Below are 12,657 nucleotides of genomic sequence, written 5' to 3' on the forward strand. Positions count from 1 at the left end.
ATTTTTTGAAACACAGGATGAAATCCCTAGAGGTCCCACCATTTTATCTGTAGGGCCCTGGCACTCTGTATTCCATTTCAACAACTGTCTGGGCAAGCATGCCCTCAAGATCTATGCCTTTAAACCACAAGGAAGCTGCAGAATTCAAACATTCCTACTCTTGAGAAGGAACTCTTCTCATTTATACTTACACTTGCTAAGATTCAGTGGCCACCAGCCATGGAAGTAACAGAATTTTTTTTTAAAATGAAAAATTGGCACTGACAAGAGTCCAATGTCTCTCTCAAGGCATGAATAAATCATGCAGCCACTCTCCTTGCCTTGAAGTAGAGAATGGAGTCAGAAGGCAGAACATACACTTCACTAAAGCGCTACACAGCCTCAACTTTATGTGATGTGGCGGGCACAGCGGGGAGCGTCCCTCCCTAAACCAAAGGAATTATAAGGCAAGGCAAGTGTGCTTTGTGCTTGGAGAAACAATATTTTTGTTAGCACTCGGTGAATAGCTGGACCATGTTTTCTCCTCCTGTACTTAAAAGCTTTGGGAGTTAATGCAAAGTGTTATGTTGCCATAGGCTGGCCCTGGAATAACATCCTTCTCTTTTTCTGGCAGAATGTGTGTGTGTGTCTGTCTGTCTCTCTGTGTGGGTCCATGCTGTTTGTTCTGTGTCCAGAAAGGCTTTGCAAACTGCAGCATCAAGTGGAAGTGGAAAAGCAGGATGTTTTCTTTGCAGGAAGGTCCCCGGTGCAGTTAGTCTGCCATCAGCATTTGACTTTCAAAACAGGAGTTGCCTGGTGGGAAGCAGGCAGGGGAAAGTCCAAATGCCACCACTAAAATCTTCTTCCCTTGTGTCAGTTCTCAACTGACAAAGCAGAAGGAAAAGAACACAAGGATTTTCCATCCTGAATGCTTCTGGCGGCCATATCAAGGCCTTTTAAACCTTTCCTCTGCTGAAACTCTCGTCGTGGTAGAAAGAAAGATCTTGACTTAGTCAGTAGGTGTTGGGTAATTTGTTCAGGCATTTTGAAATGAATGTCAAAAGTAGGGATTTGTCCTTTTCTGAATGGGTCTGACACTAAATTAAGTGGGGCAAAAAAGAGGGGTGGGGGATCACATAGGAATTTTTAAAAAGAAAGTTCCAAGCTGCAGTTTTGGACGGGGATCCACCCCATGTACATTTATGCCAATCACTTTCTTGCTCAGCAAGTGGATTACAAATGCAGCTGTTGTTTTCTCCGGATAAAGTTATTTCCGATTTTGAAGTAAAGCTGCAATCATAGGCACACTTATTTGAAAGCAAGTTCCACTAAATTTAGTTCTCTGATTTGCTTTCAACTAAGTGTGCCTTGAACAACAGTCGTACTTCTAAATCAGAAATCATTTTACCCAGAGGAAACCATGGCTGCAGTTATCATTATTATTATTTTTTATACTGCCCTTCATTTGATGATCACAGGGTAGTTTACAGAATAAAGACAAAAGCATCCACTTGCCTTTGAGAGATGATTTGAGGCAATCCTTCTGCCTCCTGCATTTACCCGCATTTATTTATTACATTTATCATTTCTTCATGCAGTAAGTCTGTAGGTGACATAACAACACTAACTTGAAGCAAAATTAAAACGCATGGAAAGCATTAATTCGTCTGCTGTACAGTAACAAAGCCCCAAGTGCTCTGGTCTTTACATCCAGATAAAAAAAGATTTAATCATACTCGCCAGGACCTGCTGAGAAGTGTGTATGCACACGTGTGAATGTATTCTGTGTAGCAGTTTATGTGCTGAAAGATTTGCTCTGCTTTGTGTTGCATCTGGCGCGCCCTGTGGGGGCCTCTTGGGTTGTGAGCCCCCAGCCCGAGGTGGGGGGCCTAAGAGGGGCAGCAGGCCAGGAGGCGCCAACGCATCACCAGCGGGAGGGGGCACCTCTCGGGGATGCTTGACTCGCAGAGGCGGAGATGGCTGCCTTGCCTTGCCAGGGGCTGGATCCCTTCCAACCCTGCCCTCCTGCCCACTGATGGCGCACCGGCACCGGGCTGGGCCAGGGCGCTTACTCGAGGAGGTGCCCCCGCCCGCAGCACAAACCCCGCCCGCATGCTTGGGCTGCGCGGGTGCGGAACTTTTCGCGGCTGTGAGAAAAGCTGCAACTGAAAGATAACCGGAGCCGCTTCTCGGCGAGGCCGCCGACCGCGAGCGGATCCCGCCCGGTGCCCGCGGGCGCCTGGGCGGGCGGAAGCTCCGCTCCTGCAGCCGCGACCCGCGGAGGAAGGAAGGCGGCGCTTGTGTGGGCGGGCGGGCGTGGGGTGCCGCTCCGGCCTTGGCTGCCGGCCGAGCGGGGCGCGCTTTCGCCTGGCCGGCGCTTCTCCGGGGCGCGCCTCGCAGGGACGCGGGCGGCGACGGCAACGCGAGCAGGTAAGCCGGGGCTCGGGGCGCCGCAGGACGCGCGCTTCCTTCCTTCCTTCCAGGATCCTTTTTTCCAATCTGCAGAGGGAATCTGCAAGGAAATCTCAGCCGAACTTGCTTTGCTCTCCGGCTGCCCCACATTAAGTTTGTTGTCGGTTTGTTACTAGCAGTTGCTTCCCAGTGTAGGGCGAATTCCAGAAATGCACACCGGGATTCTGAAAAGGGAAAGGCTTTTGTGGGGCACGTGTTCTCTTTGCTCGTGTGAATGAATATGTACTGTACACTGTGTGTGTACACGTACAGATTTCGATTATACTCCCTTCTAACATCGTTCGCGAGATGCTGATGGCTGAAATAGGTTTTTGAAAATAAAACCAGCAGTATACACTGTATTACCAAACGTGTGCTTTCTTGATTTGGACCTATTTGCCTGCAGTCTTCTTCAGAACGTTCTAAACCTAGGGAAGCAGGTTTTGGTGTAAATTGTGCAGACGCGCCCCCAGCCCAGCCCTTTGCCCACTCCATCCTGCGAAGTGCTGCTCGTGCTATCAGGAGCTGTTGAGCCAAGAACTGGGAACTACCAGCGAGGGGGCCACTGGGAGGTGCAGGTGGAAATCTTTGCAGAGCTCTGAGCTCCATTCCCTGTGACAGACACTGAAGCAGACCCTGCCCTGGGTTTCCCTTAAGGAGGAAGAGGCTGCCTTTGCTCATCTGCTCAGCCCCTTGTCCTGGGGACTCCTGCTCCCACTATTTATCTAATTGCACTTTGACGTGCTTTCTAACTGCTAGGTTGGCAGGAACTGGGACCGAGCAACGGGAGCTCACCCCATCACAGGGATTTGAACCGCCGACCTTCTGATCGGCAAGCCCTAGGCTCAGTGGTTTAACCCACAGCACCACCCGCTTTCCTGGCCACCAACATAAAAGAGGACTGGACATTAAAAGAGGACTGGACAAATTAATGGAGGTTAAGGCTATTAATGGATTTTGTGTGTGTTGTTTCAAGAGGGAAGAGTTTGTGTTTGTGTCGTCCCTAGTAAAAGATTGTGATTTTCTTGGGAAGGCCCTAGTAGCCACACACTTTTGAAAACCACTGTTTTAGTCTATAGGTGTCCATCTAAAATACAAAGTGTAAATGTGAGAAACATGTTTGGAGACACCAGCAACATATGAACATGCTCATTACAGAGCAGAGAGGAGTTGGATCTCTACTGCTGCTTGTACACCATGGTAAATCCGAAGGCTTGACAGCCATCTGTCATGAATGCTTTGATAGTGTTTCCTGCTTGGCAGGGGGTTGGACTGGATGGCCCTTGTGGTCTCTTCCAACTCTATGATTCTATGATTCTAAATGGTTTGCTTATTCACCTAGGAGAGTGGTGTCCAAACTTTTTCAAAGAGGGCCGGATTTGATGAAATGAAGGGTCGTGAGGGCTGACCAAAGTTGTTAACCTTTTTTGGGACTGAAATTGTTGAGGTGGTTTTTTTTTTTTTTTTACCCCAGGAAATAAACTACCAGCGGGCCAGATTAGCTCTGAAATGAACTTTGGACATGCCTGACCTAGGAAAAACAGTATGCTGAAACAATTGGATCCTTAGAGGTATATTCCAACCAGTTTCTTTCACCCTTGGGATTTTGCTCTTAAAATGACTCTGTCATGAGTTTGTGGGGTGCCTGGGATCCCCTTCTAATTCCTCTGTGCCAGACACTGGATTTAGTATGTTAAAATGCCAGCAAGCCTAGTGATGGGTCATTAACTGGAACAAAGGGAGTGGCTCTGTGCCAGGGGGCAAATGAGAGGCGACCCACTTTCAACTCAGTTACAAAGACAGAGTTTATAGAGTTGGAAGGAGAGCAGTTCTTTTAGGATTGCAGCTGGGGGTGATGTGGGTTGGAGGAAAGGTCCTGGCCATCCAGACATGGGGAGAAGTAGGACCCTCTGGGAGTGTAATGCTAGAAGCCCCTCCATCCTAGGCTCAGGTTGTATATATGCGGAAAGACACCACAATCTCCGCTTCGCCTCATTGTCCAAAGGGAAACACAGAACCTGGGTAAACACGACTGGCACCCCTGGAACCTTTCACTGCTCAGAGATTGGGGGGCAGCGTGTAACATTATTAAGCAAATAAGATTTCCAGCTTTATGAAGGGGAACATTCACTTCTTTAAAGCAGGTTTTTTCTGGTGTTCAGCTTCAGTTCTGAGACCGTGGCTCTCTCCTTGACACAGACAGAGCACTTGCTTTTCAAAAGGGGAAGAAACAAATGCTTGTAGTGCGAAGGTTGGAGGAAAGACACCAAAAACAACGCAATATTTGGTATTCTTAATCAAACAACCAGTGATATAACAGAGGTGGGCAGCGTTGTACCACATGTGAAATGTAGCCTTCCACTGTTCTTCATTTCTAGGGTTTAGTGGCATGTTATGCGGGAAGAAAACCAGCCACTGTCGTGTGACATTATCTGCTTGCATTGAGCAAATGTATTTAATTGCACAGGCAGCAACTGCTTACTAAGTGTACCTTTTGGGGGGGTAACACTGCTTTAAAATACCCACCAAACCCCCCCACCCCCTCCGTATTACCCTCAATCGTGGGGGGGGGGGCAAATAGGGGTCAGGGATAGGTAAACCCTTCCCTGGTTGGGGTGGGTTGCAGAGGTCAAAATGGAGGACATGGATAGGCAAGTCCTTCCCTGATTGGGATGGGGGGGTGTCTGTCAATAGGTGACAGGGATAACTAAGACCTTCCCTGGGATGGGTTGCTACAGAGTGTGGGGAGACACAGGTATGCCCCTATCTAAATATAACACAAGGGGGACTCTGACTGTCTGGGGAATCTGAAGAGGGACTCTGACCCGCCATTTAACAAACGATGCCACAGCAACGCGTGGCAGGGCCAGCTAGTCCTTTTATATATTTGAACATGGCTATCATATCACCCCTTAACCTTCTCTTCTCCAGGCTAAACATGTCCAGCTCCCTAAGCCGTTCCTCATAAGGCATCGTTTCCAGTCCTTTGACCATTTTGGTTGCCCTCCTCTGGACACGTTCCAGCTTGTCAGTATCCTTCTTGAACTGTGGTGCCCAGAATACGTAACATGGTATTTAGTAATTTTGTGAGAGTTTTCCAATATCCATTGTTTTAAGTTCACTAATAAATTATTTTGGCTTTTTTTCCAATCCCTGGGAATAAATGTGATACTCTCTCAACAGTGAGAGCATCAAACTCCCTGTCAATTAAACATGCGGAGCCCTTTCCCCCCTCCTCACCCCCCTCTTTGTCAAAGAGCACATATTTAGCTACACAGAAACAAATATTTCCTAAGAAGTTTTTCCAGATGAATGAACAGTTACAAAAGGCTGCCTCCAGATGTAGCACAAAACATAAATAAATCACAAGATAACCTCCGCAATATAATTACAGGCTATTTTCCATTGTTAGCAGGGAGTCGTTTGGTCCTTTGTACTCTGTCTGAAGATATCTGAGGTTTTCTTGTTTGCTTGTTAGACAAGCTAAGGTTAGACAAGCTCAATCCCACACCCCTTGTGTACTTACCTGCACAGAAGCAGACATAACCAGAAAAGTTAAAGGCACAACAATTATATTTCAGTTCCCATGCATGGTCTCTTTCTGGATTGCACCACTCTGGGGGGTGGTAACAAGGTGGTTCCCCCTTACTTGGAAGATGTGGGGCATGCCAACGGAGAGTTTGCCATTTTGTGCAAATGGCTGGGGACAAAAGCTACCGTACTTCAGCCGGTGTTCCACAACCTCAGGAAGGCAGACAAAAGATAAGGACATTGTCTATGCCCCTTAACATATTCTATGAGTGGTAGCTGAAAAATCAAAGTGTTGCCATTCTTTCTGACAATTGTGCATTGAGCATGTTTTCCACAAGCACAATTTGCAAATCAAATGCCTAGGGAGCTGTTGCTCAAAAATTAAGTTGAACGTCGGCTTCCAGGTTCTTGCAATTTCTAGTTCAGCATCTAGTATCAGAGACCCCTGCCTGCTCCTCAAAGTCTTTGTTTGACCTTTGGGGTGTCTGGTTTGTCCTTGGGGTTCTCCATGCTTGGTACCAGGTCAGGGCCACACATGATGTTTCCCGCCCCTGCTCCACAGCAATGAAGGATAAATACATAGAACTCCATTTGTCCTCTGTTACCCCCCAACTCTCCGTTTCTCTCTTGTCAGGGGGCTTATTATCCATAGTTAGCCGTTATGTCCAAACTGTGAAGCTATTGTTGGCGTCCATCTCAAGCAACAATGGAGTGCGCCTCCAGGAGTCCAACCACTGCATTAGCAGCATCAGAGTGACCTCCCTGGGCGCAAGCCCGGGTACAGAGGTCCTGGGCAGCCCAAACACAAGACCCCCCTCTCAGCCTTGCTGATGGGGTCCAAAGGAAAGCCGAGCCAGACATTTGACACCAGTTTGGCTGCAGGAGTTGCTGGAAGGAGGCATACAAGGTGCCACCCAACCACCTTAGGGACTGCGCTCCAGATTTGTGGAGGGTTTCCTCCTGAGCCTTTTCTTCTCCTGAAGATGTCCTGCAAGGCAGTGGAGGTTTAGGACCAGAGTTTTTCTTCTCCTAGATGGGCTCCCTTCCCAGGCAGACGAGCCCCATCTACGGCATGGGCAGAAACCGCTTTCTTGACCGTTGGACTCGCCCACTTTTGGTCTCATCCGCTCAATCCACTGGAGCCTGTCTTCACATGCAGGGGACGTCCCTAACTCCCCAAGGGTTTGGGACCCACTGGCTACCCTCCCCTGGTTTAGCTGGCAGTCGAAGCCGTTTCCTGGGATTGTGGCCGCTGTTGCATGCTGACGGCTTCTAGGAGTCACAGATAACCTGGTTACAGTTTATTTATATACTGCTCCTTGACCCAAAGGCTGCCAAGGTGGTAAAGGACAAAATCAAGCAAAAATTACAATATTTTATAATAAAATGTGATACATCAATCAGTAAGTAAAGCAGTGTAAGACGAAAATCACAACATAGGTCAAACAAAAACCTCATTGAGCTTTCAACAACCCTCTATCTCTCACACCTAGGAATTAAAAGTATACCAAGGCAATAAGAAATGCTTTTAAAATGGGAAGAATTAAGGGTGATAAAATTGAGTGAGATGTTGAAAATGTGGTCTGAGTAGTGTTCAGCATGTATCAAAATTTCCATCTTTAAGTATGTTGCCCTGCTTTGGAGTCTTCATTAAGATGTTCATTGAAGCCATCTGTTACCTGCAGGCCTCATTGTTCAGTGGGAGAGCATGTGGTGTTGTTATGTATAGGCACAAGAAGATTCCCCTCACCTTCAGAGTCCCCCTGTGTTACATCCCGGCCCCTCCTCCCCCACCCCCCTGCTCATCCCTGTGATTGGCCCCACCCTGCCCCGACCCATTACCTATCCCGCCCCCTCCTTCCCCCATCCCCCACCCAGGTGAGCCCCCACCTCCACTCGGCCCAGTCTGGAAAGCCGAGCCGAGATGCTGTGGAGAGGGAAGTTTTCCTAGGTGCAGTACCAGTGTAGCCGTCACTAGAGGGCACTGTTTTGCAACCTCTCCTGTGCTCCCAGCATGCACTTTCGTCTGATTTGTGAGTTCTGGAACATGTGGTTTTGGGGTTTTTACCTGGCCCAGGTGCGACATCTGTCTATGCAAACAGTATGGGCTTGCTCTCGTAGTCACATTTGACTTTGTGTCCAAATTTGAACGCAATTGGTCAAGCGGTTTCGTTGAACATTGGAGACAAACACACACACCCAGTTTACATTTTTATATGTATAGATTATGCAGTGTCATCCATTTCTCCTGAAAGCTGGTTTAACTGGGCTGATTTCTAAAATTAATTCTGGACTCTGAGCCTATGCAGTATTCAGTTCTTCCTGCTTCCCCAAGGCCACCTCTCTCTTGGAAGGTTTTCAGTTCAGGAGGTTCAACCACAGTCTTTCAAAGAGCAAATGGAGCTCATCCCATAGCTAAGATGCAGATGGGCAAACAGGCATCTGACCCAAATGTGACAGTGGCTCCTCTAGTGTCAGCCATGTGTTGAAGCAGCTGTACCTACTGGGCTGCACCTGCACCCGACTCCCAGACAAACCTCCCCTGAACAGCTGTTGGGTGAACAATGAGAGTGGGAAGACAGGGGAACTTAGTTCAGTTGATCTCTTGGCTCAAACATTAAAGCTCTCTAAGCCTTCATCTTTTCTTAAATACACTTTGAACTTCACTATGGGTTGAACTGTTCCTTTATGTTCCTTTATGCTCATTTAAAAGGTAACACTCTCAGGAAATGTTCTCTTGCAAAATGCATTGATGGCAGCCTGGATCAGAACAGCAGAGCAGGAAGACTCCTGAATCCCAGCTGTAGATGTTTGGCTGAAGATTCCACCTCAACATTAGGAAGAACTTCCTGACAGTAAGAGCAGTTCTACAGTGGAATTTGCTGCCAAGGAGTGTGGTGGAGTCTCCTTCTTCTGTCAAGAATGCTTTAATGGTGTTTCCTGCTTGGCAGGGGGTTGGACTGGATGGCCCTTGTGGTCTCTTCCAACTATGATTCATCTGTGTCTTTAATCTGGGCTGACTAAAGTCCTTTAAGCGGAAATCCTGCTTATTCCTCAGGCAGATTAGGAGCTCTGCCATTGAGGATGATGCTGGAGGATGTTCCTGATAGGGATGAGGCCTCTTTTCAGAAAGAACAGTCAAGGTCCTCTGAAACCCCCTGCCTTCTTTCTTATGCTTTTTTGCCTTCTTTTGCTCCCTATAAGTGGTTCTAAATGGATGCAGATGGCATCTCCTGAGTGTCCACAGGGCTGTGCTGTTGTCTTTGGACAGGCCTCAGAATGTGAGAGCATCTGCGTCCCTCTGTATTTACAGGTCCCTCTGTAGGGAAGAAAGTCTCCTTCGGTTCCATTGGAATGGCCTATTCCTCATTGCCTGAGCGGGGGAGGCAGCCTTGGCTGTTTTTAAATGTATTCTTCCTCTGCTGGAAATTTGTAGGGCACCTCTGTGAACTGCCTTCTCACACCATACTGTATAATTAACTCTTACTAATCTTGGAGACTGTATTCAGTGGGAAGATTCCCTTAAAAAGTTGTTAAATGCTAGGGAGAGGCGTAGAGGATGCCTGCCCAAGCTCTGGATTCTGCTCTGACCTATCGCCATCAGGAATCAGCAGCATATGGCAAACACAGAAATTGGCCTTGCTGTGGATTTCTGTTTGAAGATGATGCAGGAGGACATTCTGCCCAGGTCTCCTTCCTCTGCTGGCATTGGTGTGGGGCTAATGCAGGGGTCAACAAACTTTTTCAGCAGGGGGCCGGTCCACTGTCCCTCAGACCTTGTGGGGGGCCGGACTATATTTTGAAAAAAAATATGAATGAATTCCTATGCCCCACAAATAACCCAGAGATGCATTTTAAATAAAAGGTCCCTGGAGCCGGAATGCCCACGGGCAAAAGGCAGATCGTGCCGTTGTTGTTTTTTTAAGAAAGAGCTAAAGGCTAACAAGAGGGAATGAGCTGAAAGGAACCCGCTCAGCAGCTGATTGCAAGAGATGGGGAGGGAGATAAGAGAGCTAGCTCCCTTCCCGGCCCCTCCCAGCCGCTTGCCTAGGCCTCAATTGTTGTCTGCAGAGGGAGGAATGTGACTGGCTGATTAGATTATCTGTCTGGAAACTGTAGAAATGGATCCCTTTCCTAGAGAAGTTGCAGAACTGTGAGTTGAACCCCATAAAAACAGGATTTTTTCCCTTTGCAAGGAAACTCAGCAACTTTGAGCTGATCCTTAAAAATGGAGCTTTCCCCCTTTGCAAAAGAAGCTTCCTCAAATATTTAATGGGGAGGGGCAAAGGCACCTAGGCCTCTAGGAGTTGGCTGCTATGTCTAGGTCAATTCAAGAAAGCAAAAAAAAATTCTTGTTTTCCTCCTCTAAAAACTAGGTGCATCCTATGGTCAGGTGTGTCCTATGGAGTGAAAAAATACGATATTTAGTGTTAGCTCTGGCAGTGTGACCAAACCATAGTGCTAGTGCAATGGCATGTTTGGTGAATGATGTGCATCTTCTGCGTGGAGAGGAGCGTGAGTCAGTTTATGTCAAGAACTTGCACATGATAGAGAAGTCACTGTGTCATATGTGTTAATAAAAAGATGACTGGGTCTCTTGCATTTATCTTTTGGATAACTTCTGAATCAGCCAGGAGGATATACATATCTTTCCACAACTTCCAATTTCTTTTCTTTTTAAAAACGTAGTTTGTACTTATAGCCTTGGGCTGGCTTAGTAGCCTTGCAGCCAAGAGGATGAGCAGGTCCAGGTCTACATAGCTAGAATGGTGCTTCATCTTTGCTCCACATCATTCATTGGGCCCATAATTTTCTTTTTCCTCCAGAAGGACCCAGAGCTCGTCTTAAAGCATGCTTTGGTATTTGAATGGCAGGGGAGAAACAGCTGCAACTTCCCTTGCTCAATGCAGTGCTACGATGGCTCCGTGCACTGAGTCTCCCTCTGCCCTACTAAAAGCACAAGAAAAGATGGGAAGTCTGTTGTTGTTTAGTCGTTTAGTCGTCTCCGACTCTTCGTGACCCCATGGACCATAGCACGCCAGGCACTCCTGTCTTCCACTACCTCCCGCAGTTTGGTCAGACTCACGTTGGTGGCTTCGAGAACACTGTCCAACCATCTCGTCCTCTATCGTCCCCTTCTCCTTGTGCCCTCCATCTTTCCCAACATCAGGGTCTTTTCCAGGGAGTCTTCTCTTCTCTTCTCATGAGGTGGCCAAAGTATTGGAGCCTCAGCTTCAGGGTCTGTCCTTCCAGGGAGCACTCAGGGCTGATTTCCTTCAGAATGGGTAGGTTTGATCTTCTTGCAGTCCATGGGACTCTCAAGAGTCTCCTCCAGCACCAGAATCCAAAAGCATCAATTCTTTGGCAATCAGATAGGAAGTCTACAGGGTTAGAATTGTTTTCTGTCGTTTGTTTCAGAGCAAATGTCAGGTGGATGGAGCATTTCAATAGGGGCAGAAAGTTATTCTTGGCAATCAGTAGAGCTTCAGTTACCAGTGGAACTAAACCTTGGTTGGAAATCAGGAGAATGTTTAAGTTGCATAGCAATCCCCCCTTAAGTATGTAGTTAATTACCCTTCTAAGGGTGAAATGTGCTAATTGATTCTATGACTCATTTTAAAAAATGTGCCTGAGGGTCAGGGGTTGTCTTGTCCTGATGGAGCAGGGTAAGAAGCATTCACATTTTAATACGTTTTTTGGCCAGTTTTCAAAATGAAAAAGATTCCCAAGGCAACCACTGTAAAAATGAATGTCCACCTTAAAACAATAATGGCCATACCAGATCTAGAATCGGGTGTGTTTGCCAATTAACCCAGAACGTGATTCAGTTGGTATGAATCTGTGCAATATCCTGATTTCAGAGCAGCAAAGCTACTCCCGAAAACAATATAATTTTCCCCTCCCCTTTTCTCTCAACAGTGCAGATCAAGCCCTAGATAGATTTGCTGTGAAGAAATTCTTTGATGATAAGGCTTTAATGCAACCATCCCAGAAAAGGTATTTAAATTTATCTTCTCATATACTTCTGTTTAGGCAAGTACCACACCCCTACTTCCCTCCCCTTCACCACAGTCGGAGGGCGGTTTCCTGCATTTGCCCCATCTTTCACCACCCATTTCCCCATCCTTCCCTTCTTGAGGGTGTGTATCTTTTGCTAGGCTCATATGAGGGAAAATCTGCATTATAAAAGGTGTGGTTAACCATGTTTTGGCCCAAGTCCACACTGAGGGTTAGGCTGCCCTCCAAGAGCCCACAACAATTGCCACACATACAACATGAATACAGATAGGCACCTGCATTTTGTTTTCCCATCATTACAACTTTGGGCTTAGGAAAAACCTCCCCACCACCACCCAGCCCAGTTCTGCAACGCGGTGGGAAAACAGTACAATGAAGATGCCTGCTTGATCTCAATAGGTAGTTCCAAAGTGCAGGTGCTACTATGCTAAGAATAGACTCATAGAATCAAAGAGCAGGAAGGGACCCCAAGGGTCATCTAGTTTAATCCCCTGCAATACAGGAATCTCGGCTAAGCACTGCTTTTCAGCCATTTTAGTTCTGCAGAGTTGTTCACTATGCTAAAATAAGATTAACAGGTGGCTGAAATTGCCTTCGTAGTAGCAGATCTTGATTACCAGATTCTGTTGATGATAAAAAGGTAAAGGGACCCCGACTATTCGGTCCAGTCGCGGATGA

The 12,657-nt window shown here is 47.1% G+C and overlaps 1 protein-coding gene across 10 annotated transcripts in view; it reads left to right on the top strand.

The window, feature by feature from the left end:
- The first annotated feature begins 2,338 nt into the window (after window positions 1-2,338).
- The window catches only part of TNS3 (tensin 3), an 80,495-nt gene continuing 70,176 nt past the window's right edge, over window positions 2,339-12,657 (top strand). For 2 of the 10 annotated variants that reach the window (XM_060282027.1, XM_060282028.1), the window contains exons 1-2: window positions 2,339-2,409; window positions 3,905-4,001. Coding sequence is in view for 6 of the 10 variants with exons in the window: in XM_060282023.1 (XP_060138006.1) it covers window positions 11,795-11,958 (164 nt within the window). In the remaining 4 variants the exon portion in view is untranslated. Of the gene's footprint in view, window positions 2,410-3,904; window positions 4,002-8,674; window positions 8,817-8,837; window positions 11,959-12,657 lie in introns of those variants that run through there. The other 8 variants (XM_035136331.2, XM_060282022.1, XM_035136332.2 and 5 more) reach the window with 6 other exon arrangements.

The sequence above is a fragment of the Zootoca vivipara genome, chromosome 13, assembly GCF_963506605.1.
Source record: "Zootoca vivipara chromosome 13, rZooViv1.1, whole genome shotgun sequence".
In the NCBI taxonomy this organism is placed as follows: domain Eukaryota; kingdom Metazoa; phylum Chordata; class Lepidosauria; order Squamata; family Lacertidae; genus Zootoca; species Zootoca vivipara.